This window comes from Mytilus edulis, chromosome 1 (genome assembly GCF_963676685.1).
Source record: "Mytilus edulis chromosome 1, xbMytEdul2.2, whole genome shotgun sequence".
In the NCBI taxonomy this organism is placed as follows: Eukaryota; Metazoa; Mollusca; class Bivalvia; order Mytilida; family Mytilidae; genus Mytilus; species Mytilus edulis.
Window position 1 is genome coordinate 34,275,672 of NC_092344.1, and position 22,024 is coordinate 34,297,695.

General features: G+C 32.2%; 1 protein-coding gene across 1 annotated transcript; it reads left to right on the top strand.

Annotated features, from left to right (window-relative positions):
- Positions 1 to 1,869: 1,869 nt before the first annotated feature.
- LOC139481562 (carbohydrate sulfotransferase 15-like) lies at positions 1,870 to 22,024 on the top strand. The gene is made up of 8 exons (XM_071264983.1): positions 1,870 to 1,987; positions 9,325 to 9,648; positions 13,385 to 13,592; positions 13,995 to 14,117; positions 14,525 to 14,681; positions 15,880 to 16,042; positions 16,407 to 16,554; positions 17,793 to 22,024. The coding sequence occupies exons 1-8, from the start codon at positions 1,928 to 1,930 to the stop codon at positions 17,975 to 17,977; spliced, it is 1,368 nt and encodes a 455-aa protein (XP_071121084.1). The 5' UTR covers positions 1,870 to 1,927; the 3' UTR covers positions 17,978 to 22,024.

A 22,024-nucleotide genomic window follows, 5' to 3' on the forward strand; every position in this document is an offset into this window, starting at 1 on the left:
GAGGCATCTTTAAAACAGATACGAAATATCTAGGTCTTCTTCCATCTGAAATAAAAAGCTTTATACAACTAGTTAACTTTGCCTCAAGATTAGCATTCTTATGTCTGTGACAATGTAGTGCAGTAACCATCTTATTGCATGGTACCAGTATTGGACTAGTTATAAAGGCATACTGTGCATATATACAAAGGGGACCAACCTGTTGCTAATGTCGTTATTGTTTACTTTTTTCTTCATAACCAAGGGACACTTTTAACATAACAGCAAGTAAAAATTGGTCCATAAAACTTTGTACGAAAAAGCCATAGTGTTCGAAAGGGTTAAACATAACACCAAGAAGTTATTGGTTCAAAACATTTTGTACGGAAAACCAATAGGGTTCCACAGGGTTAAACATAACACCAAGGAGTTATTGGTTCATAATACTTTGTACGGAAAACCAATAGGGTTCCAAAGGGTTAAACACAACACCAAGTAGATTTTGGTTCAAAAATCTTTGTACGGAAAACACATATGGTTCGAAAAGGTTAAACATAACACCAAGGAGGTATTTGTTCATAAAACTTTGTACGGAAACCCCATATGGTTCCAAAGGGTTAAACATAACACCAAGGAGGTATTGGTTCATAAAACTTTGTACGGAAAACCAATAGGGTTCCAAAGTGTTAAAAATCCCACCAAGGAGGTATTGGTTCATAAAGCATTGTACGGAAAACCCATAGGATTCTAAAGGGTTAAACATAACACCAAGGAGTTATTGGTTCATAATACTTTGAACGGAAAACCCATAGTGTTCCAAAGGGTTAAACACAACACCAAGTAGATTTTGGTTCAAAAATCTTTGTACGGAAAACACATATGGTTCGAAAAGGTTAAACATAACACCAAGGAGGTATTTGTTCATAAAACTTTGTACGGAAACCCCATATGGTTCCAAAGGGTTAAACATAACACCAAGGAGGTATTGGTTCATAAAACTTTGTACGGAAAACCAATAGGGTTCCAAAGTGTTAAAAATCCCACCAAGGAGGTATTGGTTCATAAAGCATTGTACGGAAAACCCATAGGATTCTAAAGGGTTAAACATAACACCAAGGAGTTATTGGTTCATAATACTTTGAACGGAAAACCCATAGTGTTCCAAAGGGTTAAACACAACACCAAGGAGATTTTGGTTCAAAAAGCTTTGTACGGAAAACCTATTGGACTCCAAAAGGGTAAAGTCATTGCCTTTATCGGCATCATGTGAACACACATTTTTTGACTGACATGAAATAGGGTGCAAAAGTTAATTCTTCTAGTCTTTTTAAGATTAAGTAAAAAGTTTCATTCTCATCGTGTTTCAAGATCTAGAAAAGTAGGCTTTACTTGATTTATTTTTCTAATTATTTAAAATTTGATAGAACACTTCTCAAATGCAATAATTTAAAACAATTATCTGTAACAACCAATCATTTAAAAAGGGAGTAGCCAAGCAGTCATCGATTTTCCTGCAACTTAGCCTGATCGTATAATAAGGTTAAAAGTAGGGAAAAAATGTCTCCCAAAGTATTGTTAGGTCACGGTTGCCATAGTGACAAAGTCAATTAGTTTTCCAGTACATTTTGGGGAACTTTGCTTTGAAATAACAAATATTTCATAGGAATTCGGAAGCAACACCCGATTTTATTTAGTGATATTTTTTAATACTTTAAAGAAAAATAATACTTAACACACATAACAGTATTGTCATATATAAATAATAATTTTGCGGAATATTGTTACAACTGCAGTTTAACTGGAGAGTATAAAATGGAAATTTGCGATCATCAAATCAAAATGAGATATCAACAAATCAAACACACCTTTTTACCTGCATGCTTTATAGTTACCGTAATAAAAATCCATTCATACCCGTATTCCTGTATTCAGTCGCTGGGACATGTGAATGGTTTTCGCCATTAGCTATATATTTATAGGATTGTCTTTTCTATTTCTTAGTTTTAAGGTAATATTTTCGATACTAATAATCTTGGAATAAATTTTTTAAATAGTATATTTGTACTATATGTAACTATCATTGTATATATATTTACAGAATACATATCAGAGGGCTTTTCTGAAATTGTTTTGCTATATGGGGAAAATACACGGTAAAAGTAAGCAATTGAGCTTGAGGGTATAACATCAGTCTGTTGTTTGGAATAATTGAGTGAGTGACTCGTTTTCTACATCACTGTTATGTTGAAAATCTCACCCTTTTATTTCAATACTAAGAACAGACTGTTTTTTCACTTCCCTTCTGTATAAAATACGAATAAAAAATTGTAATCCGCCTAAAAAAACATCATTATAAATATTCAAATCACAAAGGAGGAATGATCAGTGCATAATTATGGTAAAACATTTTAGGTGGATCGGGGGTAATAGTATTTTTTTTTATCCTTCATTGAACTTTTGATGTCGTTTCTTAGCAGATTACGATATAGTTATTGGGGTTTTTTTTATAGGGGGCGTGCGCCCATTAGGCCCGGACCCATCGATGTCATAATGATTATCGTAACTTAAATTTTATCATAAAGTAAATATATTTTGCCATATAAAATGACTAAAATAAATGTAATTTTTTCGATGTGAAGTGTTTTAAAATGGTTTGTCAATATATATGTTCCTGGTATTACCCAATTTGTCAGAAAAACATCGACACACAAAAACAGCCATAAATCATGACGTTAATTTTGCCATTTTAATATGACAATATTTAATTTGTATTTATATAATGTTTTTGTGGTATTTTACACTGAATTTGTAAAATAAACATATGTATTCAAAATAAAAACTTTTGAAAAAGAAGATATAACCATGATTTTTTTTCTCTAATTTGATTGACATAGTTGTTTTCTAAGAAAAGTTAAATTAAGAAATCCGAAAGAGAACAGAACAAGAAAAGTACTTTCAAAAAGGAAAAACAGGTCATTTGACATAAATGGTCATCGCCTTGACTGAATACTTCCTCATTTCGGAAAAAAATCCCTTGAGCAATAAACATATGTAGTCCGAACATGCAATGAAAATGATCGTCTTCTCTCTTGTAATATGAATGAGTGTAGTATTGTGGTCACTATTTTCTAATTACGCATGGATATATATTAACCACACGTTTTGCCAATAATAGTACACAAGTGTAAGTTTTTTTTAATGTTAGACAATTTTTAGTATTTTCTTAACACTTTATATTTTAATTCAAAATGTGATCGAATAATTGTATGACTTTTCTGAATGGAGTGCCTGTTGACTAAGCAGTTAACATCTCCTGACTAACTTCAAAAACATAGTAAGGGAACGACTATTAACTTCAAGGGTTGGGGAGGGGGGTATGCCTTTTTTTTTAAATCTAAAATCATATTTTGATCCCCAATTTGATGAAAAAAAGTATTCTGGTCAAGCAGATGACAAAAAAAAATATTCTAAATCCAGATTTTCCTCATACCTTATAGTGTTAAATATTTAAAAAAAAATTGATTGATATCGTAGAAAAACTTTTAAAAAAAATCCGACTGAGTCAAAAACTAATACACACCTTTTTTCTGAAGTTAAATGTTGCTTCCTTAATAGTAAGTATTACCAGATATACCAATTTCCAGGGGAAAGTAAAAGAAGGATAGGTCCATAAAAATTGACAAAAACGTTAGAACTATAAACCAATTGAGCAAATGGAAAACTGACGTCATATTCTCGACTCTGCAGTACAGGTATTTTTTAATCAAATAGATACAAGTACACGAATTCGCACTTTTTGGGAATAGAGAATAACATAAAAACCACATATTGCGACAAAAAACATTGAATAATGTGTAAATCTTTATGATTATAGTGTAATTTCATGTGTATTGTCCATCAAATGTTGTACAATCACAAGCTAAAGGCGATATTTAGTTCCTTATCAATCACTCTCATGGCGATCATTGTTTTGTCACATTTATTTCGTATGTTCACAAAGTATATATATTATATGAATATCATTAATGGAGGTCAGTTTATCATTTAATTTTACTATTTAGTTTTCATTCGACAATTCTGTGAATTTTTTTAAATGGTTTGTTCTATATGCCATTTTGTGCTTCTTTGTTACATATTTGTTTGTGTTTATAGTGATAAGAATTATAACATAATATTGACTGCCCATGCTGTACCCCTATTTTTGACATTTTTACCAATTATGTCTGTTTATTTTGTTCACACATCGTTGTCAATATATAATGGAATTTGATGCGACTGTCATACAAGTGAGAGGTTTAGCTAGCTATAAAACCAGGTTTAATGTATCAAGGCAGGAATATGACAGTTGTTATCCATTCGTTTTGATGTGTTTGAGCTTTTAAATTTACCATTTGATTAAGGACTTTCCTTTTTGAATTTTCCTCGGAGTTCAGTATTTTTATGATTTTACTTTTTGTTAATTGGGACAGATTTTTCAGATGTTTGATTTTTATATATTGTCCAAACCATTGATTTAGGAATATCTAATAGAACTATATAAGTCCTTACTATTAAATGCAAATCGAAAAATTATTTTATCTTTCATATACTTCATATATATTTATAAAAAATAAAAAAAAAGTTGGTAGTTACAATGAATGATAGAATATCAGAAATGAAAGGGATTCAAAATTGAAGTAACTATATCTCTAATGTTTGTTTGTTTAATGTTTGTTTTGGGGTGTTTTTTTTTTTTTTGCTGTCTGAAAAGTGATAAAATACACTGGATAATGCGGGTATATTGGATAAAGACAACCAATTTGCCATGCAACAGGCCACATATACGGACGCGTGGTTTCTTAACGTGCAGAGAGCGTGGCACTCTCTTTATTTGAGGCATTGGATTAAACGTCCTATTCTGACCGGACATGACTATCTACTTGTAAGTTGAAATCATCCCTTCGTAAATTTTAAGGACGCCATCGCGAGTTGGTTGACCGTTAAGGAATAACCGTTTCATAGATGATATCGGATATGTTTCTTACGTCGTAACTACAATCCCCTTCCCTTTTCATGAATGTGACCTATTTACCGGGTTTGTAATAACATGAGCAACACTACGGGTGCCACATGTGCAGCAGGATCTGCTTACCCTGCCGGAGCACCTTAGATCACCCCCAGTTTTTGGTGGGGTTCGTGTTGCTTAGTCTTTAGTTTTCTATGTTGTTTCTTGTGTACTATTTTTTGTCTGTTTGTCTTTTTCATTTTTAGCCATGGCGCTGTCAGTTTTACTTTATTTTCGATTTATGAGTTTGACTGTTCCTCTGGTATCTTTTGCCCCCTTTTTGGTTAGGGTTTTACTGTTGGTAGAGGTACACAAAATGTATCATTTAAATCCTGCCAAAAAATGATAGTCCACCAACAGCGATACGGACCCAATGATAGTAAATACAAATGATATGATCATTTTCTTTGTAGTAGCATGTCAAATCGTGTCAAAATATATGACGATGTTGTCATGTTGAGAAAAACCATTGCTAAGTATATTTATTGGGGTCAGTAAACCTGAATTGTTTTACAATGAATCAGCAGTATTGCTTAACTATATATATATATTAGATTTCATCTTTCTAAAAAAAGAAATTTGTTTGCAAGGGATATCGTTGTATGAAGATGTAAAACGTTTAAAATTTGACAATTAGTTCAAAAATCTCGTAATTTATCACAGATAGTACATATTAAAAATAGTGAGTCGAGACATTATATACATAAAATAAGTAATCATTGAATTACAGAAATGCATTACAAATTCTGTCAGCAGGTCAAATTAACGCGAAAGTGCGAATTTAGAGTACTTGCAGTTACTGGAAGATAGTTAAAAGCCAAAAACAATTAACAATAAAACAAATCATGCATATGTTTTAGAGTTAAGAATGACATCCATTTTCTATGAACTAGTACACATTTTTGTTTAGGGGCAAGCTGAAGCCCGCCCGGTTTCGGGTGTGGGATTTTCTGGCTGTGTTGAAGACCCATTGGTGGCTTTCGGCTGTTTTCTGCTCTTTGGTCAAGTTGTGGTCTCTTTTGACACATTTCCCATTTCTATTTTCAATTTTATGGGAAATAAAATCAATTTAAACACATGCCAGTGTTTTTAACAACATAGACAGCCAAATAAGACATGCTTTGTGAAGTCACTACAAATGTCCTAAAGTCCAAAAAATCAATTGTCTCAATTTACATGAACAATTACTCGACATTCGCCAAAAATATGACTTGTGTCTTTATATTTCTAGACAATTTCTGATAAATATTGAATTTGTATGAAAGTATCTCGGCAAATTTTCGCCGTTCTGCATGAAAATTATTCAAAATCCTTTTTTTTTTTTATAATTTGGACCCTTTCAAGTTTCAAGGAAAACTAACTGTACTTTCTGACACACAACAAACTTGGTTTCAAATTTATGCTGATTTATTGAAATGTGACCATTATAGATTCAACATGTGTTTTTCTCTACTGATTGGCATAGGGCTGTGTGTCGCCTTTTGTTTTGTCTCAAAATGTTGCATCTTTTTTTACCTAAGTGCACAGTATCATTGAGGGAAAATAAGCCATTTTGACACAAACATCCGATCCGATCGCCATGCTTGAATATCGCCACTTATTTTTACGGTCGTTTTCTTCAATATGCAGTCGATGGTCCGAATGACAGCCGTGATAAATATACAATATATGTACATTGTCGGAAAATATAAAATTTTACCAAAAGATGCATGATTTGTAGCAAATGAGAAGAATAATAGTGGTCTGAGGCCAGAAACACGAAAATAATTGAATTTAACAGAAAGGAAACACATATCGGACTTTGGAAAAAGGGAGAGGGCTGTTATGAAATTCTCCATACATAATATCTTTTACAAAAAATCATCCTACAACAGTTCGCAAGCTGTCTATATATGCCCGCGATTTCGCGGGAGTGTTCTGGTATATTTTAAATGCGGTGACCCTGCAAATAGGATTGATATCTAATAGAAGAAGAAAGTAGCGATACACAGAAATTGGCATTTAACACGTTTTCTTCTGTACTTGAAACACAATACATTTTATCCTTTTCTTTTATTTTAGTTAAATAAAGAAAGCAAGCTGTTGTTAGATATGATACTGATTGTTATAAAGACAATACAAAAATTATCAATATGATGTAAAAAAATGCATCTTAAACATCTGAACCTAAATTAAGATAGTTGATAATATTTTGCTACGATGTGTAAGGTAGGCATTCTTTTCGTCATCATTTTAAAACTTTATAGAGTAGAACAGTTTAAATTCAAAACACATTGAAAACTTGTTGGTTGGTTTTTAATAGGTAGAATGAACTAATTTCCTCTTCAAACCCGTGTAGGGGGTATTTAAATGTGTGCTTAAAGAGTGTCCCCCATGAAATTATGTCCCATGAACAAAATTTCATGGATATGACCTGTGAAATTTTGTCCAGGACAGAATTTTATAATAAAATATTGTCCACTTCTGTGTAAAAGTGTCCCTTGAAAAGATATTCTATTTTGACCTTTGTTGGATATTTTTCATAGTGAATCATTTTGATGCTGACATTCATCACAAACTGATATATATTTCTTGACAATGTCTGTGATTCTTGGGAAGTAATATTTTCCAGGTATCTTATTATAGGTCTTATTAACCCCAAGATGGCATCCACTCTCATTATGGCATCTATAGGTACAACACCTGTTTCAGTTTGCCCTTATGAATAACAATTTAAATTTGTTCGCCTGTGTTGTTTTTTTTTGTCAACATGTGATCACATGTGTATAAAACATTTCATTGTTTTTAATTTCAAATTGCTTGGCCTTCCTTCTAAATGATCTTCTTTTATTAATATTAATCTCTGGAGGGTATTGACCACAACACAAAAAGTCATATAGCTGTTTATATTCACCACTTTCCATTTTTGCTTACATCTGTGTTGTCTTGATTTAAATTTCAATTATGATTTAACTAACATTTCAATGATTGCTAAATTATTTCCCTTCTTTAGGGACAGAAAAAAATAGCTACACGTACTATGAAAAATTGTCCTTTTATAAAATTATGTCCAAGTACTAGGGACAATTTTTTACTAAGGGAGACACTATGTTATAGTTTACAAATGTGATATTCTGTCCCGTGGACGAAATTTCACAAAATGTCTATGAGCTGAAAGACAAAAAACTTTCAGCCAATATGAATACCATCTTCGCTAGCCAAGGCTTACGATCTGGAGAGGATGGGACACGAGCATAAACCTTGGTTAGCGAAGATGTCTGAATAAGTGTTACATCAAAAATTAAATTATTAAATTTTAAACTCTTTTTATTGATCTTGGATATTTTTTTTATATGAGCAAAAACATTGCTTGGCGCAATCGTCACCTCTTGTCATTTCTAGGTTTTCTGACACCTAGCTGTCATTTTTTGTAATGTGTACGTTTTTGATATTATCAATATATTGTCCTAAGTACTGGATAGAAAGTACAGACCGAATCCTCTACCAGTAAAAAAAAATGTCCATGTTTTTAAACAAAGACTTAAGAAGTTTGTAGCAAAGTCCTGGATAGAAAGTACATATTATCCAGCTCATGCATCTTAATTTTTTTATTTAGACTTTTTTTTTATTTCGATAAACGTTTAAGTTTATTTGAGAATTTGAGCCAAATCAGTGAACATAACTTTGACAGCTCCTTTTAAGTTTCAATAAGACATCAAAATCTGACCATACAATGGGTAACATTTTTGGAAAAATACGGTTGCAAAGTTAAATGGAAAGCAGTCAATTTCTTTACACACTCTTGTGTGGTTTTAACAGTGTGTGGAAGTATATATTAATCGAATCATGCAGATATCTATAAAGGCTACAATTAATTATAACCCAACGCCGTGAAAGTAACACTCGCCTTTGAATTGAAAGTTTTTGATATTATTTTTTCATAGCAGGACTTTAATGGAAGACAATTTCTAAAACATAAAAGGCGACAGATAGTCCTTTGCGAGTCATAAGATAAAGAAAAACACGGTGTAATGCTTCTGAAGCGCTTTTCTGGATTTACCTTCATAAGGAACGCTCAAAGCCCAATATTTGAAAAGCAAGGATTATAAGAACCGAAACAGCTGTATGACACAAGTACCTAAAATATTCTCCCACAAAAAAACAAAAAAAATGAAAAATATTTTTTTTTTATTTTGTATATATTTGAATGCCTTGAAAATCTATCTATTATCTTGAACAGTGAAAAAACGGTTTTGCACCATCTAACTATGCACTATTTTAATCTGCCAAAAAGTGTTATATGAATGTTGGGTTTTTTTCAGACATGCTTTGAAAACCATTCAGAACAACTCCACTATAACATGACACTATCTATGCGAATGCAGTATCATTGGAATCCAATTGCTGTGAAACTATCTAGGCAATTAAAAAAGCTGTATAGTACCATAGTGATATTTCTTATAGCTTGTATACTAGTCACTTTGACTTTGGATTCCTTAAACAGACAAAAAATGTTCTTAGACTTCAATGCGTCTTCCAAAATTCATTCAAGCAGATCAAATGAATCTCACTTATGGATAGATCATCAGGAAAAATACTGCCAAAACAAAAGACAAAATACAAAGGTCGAAGACATTCTTTGCATGGTTTGTATTTAATGGTAACCTTGGATATATTAGTCCCACCCTTTAAAGGGGCACTAGCTACGAGATATATAAAAAATCTAGAATAGGATTTCTTTTATTCAATAATTAATGAAAGTGAAATAGTGAAATAATAATTCGCTTTTAGCAACCAAAATGGTTCAATTTTGACAAAATATGCTAAGAAACATTGAATATTAATTAATCACTAGCATGTGAAACAAAGGTAAATTATTTGATTGGCTGATCCAATCGACAAAAATCATTCTTATACAGGTTAAAACGATGATCAACATATATTTTTAATTTATTAAATGAAGTTAAAGAGACCTAGAAAAATCAAATTGCATGATTTTGCCTAATCTATTTATATCTATATTTATGTTTATATACCTTATATGGACACGGTGGTTTTACGAGGTCAACTCGATATTTAATTAGATGGCGTTTTGGCTAAAAACACACGAAACTTTGTAGACAACTATCTGTTGTTGAAAATAATATGCTTTTTAATTATTTGTGTTGTTGAGTTGCTGTCTTATTGACGTATTACCCGTCCCTCCCTTTTTATTCTTCATAATAATACGCTTTGTAAGATCACCATGCCTATTTTAAGAATTTAATTGAGAGAAAAGCAAACATTTAACCATTTTTTCACATATAAAGCAGATCAAAATGTTATTCAGTGATAAATTTAACATTAAAGAAAATTGTTTCCCAGGAAGAGTTAAATTGAATGTCTCATAGATAATAAATATCTTGATTTTCGAGAATTGTACGTAATTGGGCTCTATTTTGAATTTTTATGGAATTTTGTAAGCATTTAGAACTTATTGATTTGATATAAGAAGATGCGGTATGATGGCCAATGAAACAACTCTCCATCCAAGTCACAATATGTAAAAGTAAACCATTATAGGTCAAAGTACAGCCTTCAAAACGGAGCCTTGGCTAACACCGAACAACAAGCTATAAAAACTATTCAAACAAGAAAACCAACGGTCTTATCTATATAAAAAACGAGAAACGCTAATGAACCACATCAACACGCGACAACAACTGAACAACAGGTACCTGACTTAGGACAGGTGCAAACAAATGCAGCAGGTTTAAACGATTCAACAGGCGCCAACCTTCACCCGTCACCCTTACCTGAAATAACATCTAACATAGAAAGACACTATAAATATCAAGTGAAATGGCGTAACTCGATCAAAAGACGTATTAACAGAAACAAGTTTTACATACACTGAACGAATGAATTTGATCTATAACTCAAGGTAAATACAAAATTAATTTTTAAAAAACGGGTGGGATCTTTATATCGAAAAAAATATATATCTGGGACTGGACAACGCCGTATTTTCGTTATTTTCTAATTAGCGTTCCTTGTGTGAAATTTAAATCATAGCCAAATCTAGAAAATGAGTATTATTGCTGTTTATTAAAGAATTATTCAAAGTAAGCTCCGGCTGGTAATTTTCCGCAGTAGAATAAAGAAATTATAGCACAATGCTATCATAGTTCTAACGGCAATTGTTATTAAATTTTCTATGAAATAAAATTAAGACGAATCTTAACTGAGTTTGGCCATAAACACTGAGATTGATGACAATACAGGAACAATATGCAATTAAAGGGGTACAGTTGGTGCCTATAGTAATTCCTATAATATAGTCCGCTATAATAAACCCTGACGCGACAGAACGTTAAACAATTCAGGCGAAAAAAACATACGGCTGATTTATTATAGGATTAAACGCCTTTGTAAAGGGATTTGTTAGTGTATAAACTCGACCAATTCACTCACAAACAAATAAAACTCCAAAGGACTTTTATGATATGTTTGTGAGTGATTTGGTCCAGTTTATACACCAATAAATTCCTTTTAAAAGGCGTTTAATCCTTATAATTCTTTAAGGTATGAGATTGGGAATATATTTTATACACTTGCTACCTCTACCACACGAAAATTGTATATTTTATATGGCATTGATAAACAGGCCTGGCGCATGAATATATTTGTTGGTTAGCGCAAAAATATGTACTCAATGAAATTTGCTATCTGATAAAAAATAAACTTCAAAAACTCTTATTATCATTTAAACAAATGTTTTTGTGTATTATAATTAATTTAATGATTAACGTGCAGTGAAAATAAATTTTGCCAACGTCGGTGATATTATCGCCGCCATCTTGTTTACCTTGGTTACGAAAAGAAGTACTGTCAACGTCGTCTATCGAAAAATAACCAACGTCAATATCAACTACCGGAAGTCCTCTCAACTAATCATATCAACGTATTTCCTTATATGCTGCATATAAGAATTTTGACAAAATAGAAAAAATTATAGGGCTGATTTTTGACAAAATACCGGATAATAAACGAAAAACAATAGTAACAGCGAAAAACAACATCCACTGAATTAATGGCTTTTAACTTGTAACAGGCACATAAACAATAAGGCTGGGCTAAACACGATTGCGAACGGTCAACCCTCCCCATCATCAATTTCTCTGTTCTATAAGTATTACAGCAAATTCCAACGAGTATGAAGCTTCATGTAGATTCTTTGGTTAGCTTCCTTGTTAGCTCAACCATGAAATGATTATTAGGTAAGGTAAACAAGCCTTTGGGTGGAGTCAATAGTTAAAAAGAGAACCAATCAGAACTAGTGACAGAATATAAACATTGTAAAACTAGTTTTACAAGTCAGTTTAAAAATAAGTTTTCAATCTAAATTTAAAATTTATTGATAACATGTTGAAGGTGTGTTTGATTTGCCAATTTTATTTCAAGAGTTTTTTTTAGAAAAGGTATTTTTGTCATACAATTTTTAGCATAGAAAAGAGGGACGAAAGATACCAGAGTGACAGTCAAAGATATATATTACTCACTTGATTTTCTATGATGTGACTAGCATTAATTGTTTACAAAAAGTCCTAAAGAACCTTCAATTTTTTTTTAAAAGTCACAAAAATCGAGCGCACCCTGGAAGGTGTACATGAATTGGTCCATATTTACATTTGTTTTAAACAATATCTAATAAATTTATAAACTTGTTTTAAGGAAATCATAGCTAGAACTGCTTGCAATCCTCCATCTATCAAACATCAAATTGCCAACTACGAGAGTACAAGGGGAATGCTGTGGATTTTCTATAAAATTTCCCTTTGTTTAGCATTGAATAAAACACTAAATGTTATCATCCTTGAACAAAACACAAACCGTAAATCTGCTTCTAATTTATTGTAATACAAAGAACTTTTTAATTCTTTATGAAATAAAATTTAATTTGCAAAGTTGTTTAGGTAAACATGTTTGTATGAAACATGCATATTATAAACAATTAAGCCATTGATATGAGTGTTTTCATTGGATGATGAATTAGTGCTATGCTCCTCCCAATTTTAAGGTAATAATCATTTCATGGTTGAGCTAACAAGGAGGCTAACCAAAGAATCTACCTGTAGCTTCATACTCGCCAGTGGCGGATCCAGGGGGGGGTGGGGGTTCCGGGGGTGCGCACCCCCCCCCCCCCTTTATTTTTGCCGATCAATGCATTTGTATCGGGACATATGTTTTGCACCCCCCCCCCCTTTGCCCTGGGTGCCCTGGGTTAGCACCCCCCCTTTCGAAAATTCCTGCATCCGCCCCTGCTCGCTGAAATCTGCTGTAATAAATCTGCAAAATACAACAGTTTGTTTAGGAACTCTTTACAAAACATTTTTTTTTCAGAAACCATTTCAGTATTTGCCAAACTTTAAGAACCCTTGCTGGAAAGATGTGAATCATGCCATTAAATGTCTTCCATATTTTATGTTAATTGGGATGGACAAATCTGGATCATCAGATCTTTTCGATCGATTGATAAAACATCCTGAAATTAAGGGGAACACTGGGTCGCGAGGAAAAGAAACAATGTGGTGGAGCTGGAAAAGATATGGTAATTTTAAGTATACACAATTCTCTTATGATCTTTATTTATAGATTTGTTCAGTTCTTGAAGGAAAAACAACATGTACGTAATGACATATCTAATTTTATTATTATCGATCCGCTATTGTGTAATGTTAACCACAAGATGTAACTAATCAACGTATTGTATTAGCGTAACACGACGAGTGCCACGTGTCGAGCAGGATCAAACTAATGTATTTATTTCACATTTACAATTGCTCAAATGTTAGAATTCGCCTCTACAAACTGGTCAAATTGTAATGCTTTTAAGCTCATTTACATCAGTGAAAATTTATTAGTTTGAAGCAATTGCAGTGTATAAAAAATAGTTTTTGATTTTATTTAAACTATTAAAATAGTTGATTATTTAGTTCTTTTCATTTTTTAGGTTTATGGTTAACACGGAAAATAAAACGACAAAATTTTAATGATTACACATCCTACTTTGCCGTGTCAGCAGAACAAATAAGCAACACTACAAATGATCAAGGATATCACAACTTGATAACAGGTTAGTAATCTTGCAATTATTCATAAGCTGAAGTATGGTTAGTTCAGTGGCTGTCGTTTGTTTATGTGTTAAATATTCGTTTTTCGTTTATTTTTTTATATAAATAAGGCCGTTAGTTTTCTCGTTTGAGTTGTTTTACATTGTCATTTCGTGGCTTTTTATAGCTGACTATGCGGTATGGGCATAGCTCATTGTTGAAGGCCATACGGTGACCTGTGTCATTTTGGTCTCTTGTGGACAGTTGTCTCATTGGCAATCATATCACATCTTCTTTTTTATAATAACGAAGTGCTGTGTCGATTAGAGAATATTTTGTATAATACATTAATGCATATTTATAAATGTTTATCATATTTTAAGTGTTTGATTAACCCTGCCCAAATTGCTAAAAGTGTGTTTATTTTCAGGTGATGGCACCCCAATGGATATGTGGGATTTTAGAGGATGGCCACAGATACCACAAAACATGAATAAATCTGAACCTGAAATTCTTACACCACATCTTATTAGACATCTTTATCCAGAAATGAAATTTATAATTACTTTACGAAATCCAATAGATAGGTACTTGAATGTTTAGAATTAGGACCATTTGATATTTAACAACAAAAAAATAAAATCTATAGATAACACTTCCTTCTGAACCAGTTGATATGTATTGAGTTCTCCTTTATTTTCATATTCATGGTTCTAACATTGGTTAACGTTTTTGTGATAATTTCAGTTTTTTAAATATCAGCTTGAGCACCATTGTTTATACACGCAACGGTTTTTGCACCATAAATATAAACAGTATAGACTTCTAGTTCTAGAAATATATTTCAACTAAATTAGTTCTGCAAACCCGAAGGGTTGACTATGGCGTCCCCTCGGATTTCTCTCGTTCCGGCAGTAAAACCCTTGCTAAAGTGAGGTTTTCATTTTACTGAGCCGGATGAATTAATACACATACACACGTATGTACGTGTACGTTAAATCCAACCGATCATGTACTACATGTAGAGTGGGTCACGCCTCTGCACGTTGAAGAACATTTGTCAAACCTCGGATAGGGGAAAAAATCCATCCATATCCAACATGCCCGCATTTTTTCAGAGTCAGTCCAAATTGCCCGTTCTTCAATTCACGCCGTTCTTCCCCTACCTTGTTAGACCTACCTATTATATAAAATGTTAATTTGTTCTCGTCCTAAACGTACAAGAAAGATATTCCACTAGTAGTATCCCAAGAATAACAATCAATAAATCAATCTAGGTCTACGCTTTAAAAAATATAGAACACAAGTGATCGTGCCGATATAAGTACGTCTGAACCAGTGACGACTCTAAAGCAGATTTTACCCATCGGTTCACCAGCAGTGATGGTGATAAAAGGTTGACAATACATTCTGTATATACAATTCCGTCTAACATCAGCCCGACAATGTTAGATCTAAGCAATAATTTTGGGTTTGTTTTACAATTGGTTTTGGTATATAATTTCCATTTCATTCATTTCTCTCGGAATATGGAATAAAACAATTACTGTCTTTTGTTTCGGTTAATATGTGGTTTAATTGACTATTGACAAACTGATATTGATGTGTACATCATCACCGTAGGACTTTGGTATATGATGAAATATTTTCTCATTGTCAATCAAACCACATCTCACCTATTTCATTTGGGTTAATATATTCATAGCTGGAACAAAATGAAGAGCGAAAACAAGTTGATGACTTTTTATTTTCTTATGCATAACAAAATGTTGTTATAAATTGTAGGTTATACTCGGATTACTTTTTTCTAAAACTTGGTAGACCAACAAGTGCTGCTTTTGATGTTGCTGTCAATTCCTCTCTGCAGATCCTTAATGAATGCAATCGTGTAAACAGTCTCCGGAAATGCTTGTATGATGCGAAACAACATTATAAATGGGATATAAAGGTACTTCTTGGAATATTTAATACATTTTATTGTGTTTTTTTGCTTGAACAAGTGTGGACACAGATCAGTGTGGATTTTATGTTTATATGTTTGAAAGTGTTTTCTAACAAAAAAGTTTTCTACGTTTTTTTTCCAGTGTTCCACAGTGACAGCTATCCTCAATATCATTATAACATGGTGACAGCATATTTTTAAAATCATTTGCAAAAGAAATAGATTTCTTCCTCATAATCATTTGGTGTTTTTAACTGTTCATTTTAGCATTTCCTTTGCAATGCATTTATTTGTTTTTATGCTGTAAATAATTCTCTTCGACCTAGTTTAAAGTAAACCATTCTTTTTATATTGTAATTATTTTTTTCAGGCTCGAATACATTTGGGATTTTATTATGTTTATTTGTTAGAATGGTTTAAAGTTTTCCCTAGAGACCAGTTCATTATTTTAAGGACAGAAGATTATTCTACAGATGTGTTCCATCATATGTCGGAACTGCATAAATTTCTTGGAGCAGGTAAGATAACACCTTCGGGAAAACATGTAATTACTTATTATATATATATATACAGTGCAGGCGATTTTGTACTGGTCACGATATCTCAGTAGTATGAGTTCGAATCCCGGCGAAGGAAGAACAAAAAAAAATAGCAAAATCAAATGTACAGATCTAACATTGTTGGTCTGATGTTTTAAAAAACGAATTATATGTATATAGATAAAGATGTATATGTATGCAGGTTAAATTTAAATCTGCATTGTAGAGTTGGAGAGAGTTGTCTGAGAAAATAAATTCAAGCATGCATGCTTCATACTATATTATATGTGCCTTGAGAATACTTTAAATACTATTCTCGTTCCAACAGTTCAAAATCGGATGTTAAAATAAGAAGATGTGGTATTGGTGCTAATGAGACAACCGAACCGATATGACAATTGTAAAACAATTTAAACGAGAAAACTGAAAGCCTGCTTTATCTACAAAACTATAAACGATAAACAAATATGATAAAGAGGAACAAATTAAACGACAAACATACAATTACAGACTTCTTACTTGAGACATGCACATGCAGACTTCCACATTCTGTATTCTCTTTGAAACACATAACAGTATTTGCTGTACTCAGACTTTCGTATGTCAAAATTATTAATGTTCATAATAACTTGCATCCTTCTAGATCGGATATGCTTTAATTAAATCGTATATCGAAAATATTCTTTAAATTTGTTTGCTGTTTGCATTTTCAGTATCGTCACTTTTTTTTCAACTATCTTACCAAATGATACTTGTCGCTTTAAATATTCACCAAATCAGGAATGAATATGTTCAGAATCAAAAGTTAAAAAAACAGTTATGTGTGGTGTAAAGTACTTTGTTATTCTGTTTTAAGAATTGAAGCTAAATAGTATCATGACCAAATTCCAACGGAGCTTGTTTATGTTATCGATGCCCACCGTCATTTTACACCAGAATTATGAAAATTTGGAAGTCTTTTCGAATAATTCTCTAGAAAATATTTCGATAGGTTTCAAAATTTATACTGTAAATATACACACTGCAGCTATTCATAGATAAATCAAAAAATATATATTGTACCCTTACATCCAATCACATCGCTCCTAATTTGACTTCCTTCACCTGCCTTGGGTACAAAAAAAAGTCAACCTAATGCTGGGAAAATGTAATAGTACTATTTTCCCTGTTGTTTTAGTCTATTGATTTGACGGTCTTTAATAAGTTTTATCTTTTAGGTGATCTAAGTATGAAGCAAATGAACGATTTTGGAATTCTTTCAAAGGAACACGTATATGAAACAAAAGCAAAACAGAAAGTTGCACCAATGTCAAATGTAACCAGAGAGAAATTATTGAACTTATATACGCCATTCAACAATGAACTAGCAGTATTGCTTAATGATTCACGTTTTCGGTGGTAACACTATTTATAGAAAAGGATGGTGCATTGTGGTTACCAAAGATGTCGTTTATTTCATAGCGAGGTGGCATGATTTATGATATTACCAAGCTGAGTTAGTGGAAATGCTACAACTTACAAGGTTGTTTTTGTGTTGTGATTTTTGCGCTTTCTGTAGAAAGACATGGGAACTGTACTTAATTATTGTATGCCATTATGTTTTTTAGTTATGAATTATTTGCTTGTTATAGAGCCTTATAACTTTTTTTTATTATTTACGTTTTTTATTGTTTATTCTGTTTTTTATTGTTATATAATTTATTACATGTTTATCTTTGTCCTGCACACTATGGTTTTTCTGAGAACTCCTATAATTTCTGTATTTTTACTGTTTGTGTTACTTATACTAAACCACTTGTTGTCTACATTTTCCGTCTACCAATGATACTAATTCAATGCCATGAGTTTCTGTTTCTTTTTATCATTTCTTCAATGTATTTATTATAACATATCAAGAAACGGAAAGAAGATCTAAACCTCCAAAAAAGAAAACTTCTATAATATCCACGGGATTAAAAAACTGTTTCTCACATTGTCATGAAAATTGGCGAAAGCGTTTTTGAGTTATTGGGCGAAGTATGACGGACAGACAGACGGACAACGCTATACCCGTGACAAGCTTCCCGTGAACGGGCGTATAGAATTGTTAAATCTTGTGTACCTTTAAGTTTCTTTGAAAGCAATGTTGGTGTGCGCCAAGGAGATAATTTGTCATCTGTGTATACTCTTGTCATTGTTTTTAAATGATCTAGTTGAATTCTTGTGACATTCGATGGTTTTTTAAATGTTCACAATACTGGAAATATTTTCCTTGATAATGATGAAATAGCTGTATATTTAAAAAAGAATTTAAACTTAATTTATTCTCACGACTGTTATTCTAGGAGAGTCTGACCTTGAACTACAATCTTCCTTGAATGCCATGCATTTGTATTGTTAATTTAAAAATTAAAAGTAGATGTGGCTAAGACTAAGAGAGTCATTGTAGAAAACGTACTTTTAAAATGAATGATAACCTAGCATTTACTTATGATGGTAAAAAAAATACTGAACTTCGAGGAAAATTCAAAACGTAAAGTCCCTAATCAAATAGCAAAATAAAAATGACAAAATACATGTAACGAATAGACAACAACTGTCATATTCCTGACTTGGTACAGGCATTCTCAAATGTAGATATAGTTTTGATGATTTTACATATCTTTATAAAATACCGTTTGCGTCAATTGGTTCGTCATGTAAAAATAAAGAAAGATTAGTTTGTCAATCTAGAAACGCTATATTTAATATTATGAAAAGAAGAGGCTCAAAAAAGGCTGTGTCACTCACCTGTATCTTCAACAATGGACACGTTTGAGTAAAAATCATCTTCAAAGGGGAATAACCCTATAACTGAAAATTTCAGTCATGTTGACATATTTGTGGATCTGATCCTGTTGGTATGTTTTCCTTTCAAAGTTTCTATCTATCTATTAAAGTTTTCAAGATAATAGACAAAAATGCAAAAAACAAGTTTATTAAAGGGCAATAACTCCAACATCTTGCTATGCTGTTTAAAGTATCTAGTTATCTAAAATATTTTTCAAGATAATAGACAAAAAAGGGAAAATTTAAATCGTCGGCAAAGGACAATATCGTTCATGTTTGACTTTTTCTGTAGATTTTGTCTTACTCATTTGTTTTTGTTTTTGTTTTCTTTTTTATTTATCTTATATAGTTGAAATATTAGACAAAAATGAAAACATTGGTAAAAATCGTCATTATAGGGCAATAACTCTAATAAGGGAACTGCTGAGTTTTTAGCCGTTTTTATTTATTTGCAGATCTTGTGTTATTAAAACTTGCATTTGACCCTCTATGTTATATTTTGTTAGCCATCTTGGTTTACAGGCGGGGTCATCGGACACATTTATTTTTAAAACTAGATACCCTAGTGATGATTGTCGACAAGTCTGGTTAAATTTGGCCCAATAGTTTCATAAGAGGGATTTTTTTGTGAAAAAAGCTAACAGACGATGACAAACGGCGATGGATGTCAAGTGATGAGATAACCTAGTTTGCCCGTTTAGGCCAGGTAAACTAAAAAGTAGAAAATGAATTTACCTATTGATATTCAGGTTTGTATTGAAAAATATGTCAGATTCAATTGTTTTACCTATTTAAAAGTATGGTTGTTAGAAGTCGGGTTTATTGGTAACGGTAGAATGGAATCATTCTTTCTGCATTTTTTATAAAAATATCCTTAGTTTGAAGAAATGTACACCAAATTGTATCATGTACATTTCTGGAAAAGAATTGAATTATTTGTAATAAGCAAGATAAAATTGCTGATACTTTGTACAAGTTATCATATAACATGCATATAGTAACGGTGGCCTATAGTTGTAAACTATGTCATTTGGTCTCTGGTAGAGATATGTCTCATTATATAGCAAGCATACCACATCTTTTTATTTTATATATATAAGTCCATTATTATTTTAATTTTAGTTTCTTGTGTACAATTTGGAAATTAGTATGGCGTTCATTATCACTGGGCTAGTATATATTTGTTTAGGGGCCAGCTGAAGGACGCCTCCGGGTGCGGGAATTTCTCGCTACATTGAAGACCTGTTGGTGACCCTCTGCTGTTGTTTTTTATTTGGTCGGGTTGTTGTCTCTTTGACACATTCCCCATTTCCATTTTCAATTTTATTAGATAGATTCTTTGTATTGAAAATACTTTGAATAATTGTTGATTTATAGGGTACTGGCACAAAGTGTACACACGAATATAAATGTATCAACTCAAGTCAAATAATATATCTGTGATCAGTTGACGCAAATATGGGTTACTATTGTTTAAAATTCGTGCTTAGAATTTAAACACTTGTGATACATGTTTAGATCTAAACGTGTTTAGGATTGTATTTAATTTCTAAACACATTTTTCAGTAAGCAAATAATATTTAAACATGACGTGAATTTAAACACCTTTAAAAATGAAAGTGTATAGAAATTAAACACATTTTTCTAAGAAAACACAATTCTAAACACAATCCTAAACACATTGTACTGAGACACATTTAGATCTAAACATGTAAAAAAAAGTGCACAAAAGATGTGCTTAGAATTGTGTTTAGGATCTAAACACCATTTTTACAGTGTAACTATTGTTTATAATTCAGCTTAGTCTTTTTAAACTATAATTTTTTGAATTTTTTTAAACAGTTCATAATTTTGAAAGTTATGTTGTTGCTCTAACAACTGATCTTCGAAAGGCATAATAATTTTAAGTGTATGAATCATAAATTTTTATTAAAGTAGGGTCATATTTGGGGTGTCGAATGTGATGATCGTATCTGTAATTTATGCAATTTATGTGAAATACCTTTTTTCAATACCTGTAAATCTACTATTTTCTCAAATGAAAGAAAAGTCACTGTTAATTCCATAAAATATGAACTTTTCCATCCTTCATAATTCGAACTTCAGTTTTTCTTACCAACTTATCTTCACTCGGAAAGATGTGCGTTACTATTCCGACTGGCCATTCATTCCTGTGGGCGCTTTTACCCTTAAGAAGGACAACATCGTTTTCTGAAAGATTCATAGTAGCAAATTGCCATTTGCGCCTAGTTTGTAGTGTCTGTAGATACTCCCGTCGCCACTTAATCCAGAACATTTCCGCCATCACTTGAACCCGTTTCCATTGGGCCTTGTACATGTCGGTGATGTCAAGGTTGCTGAAGGAGTCATCCGCCGATTCCGTCTTGTGAGTCAATAGAGCTGAGGGTGACAAGATTTCTGGAGACTCGGGATCACTAGAAACTGAAACTTGTCTCATAGGCACTCACACCACATCTTCCTATATCTATTTATATCATTGCATATGTAATCATGTCATTCCATTCACTTTTTGTATATGATTGTAATGTATGTTGTTGTTAGTATAAATGTTAAACATTCACATTCTCATGATGGATTCTTGAGAAATAAAATTTGCAAGGCTAAAAAAAGTCAACAAACA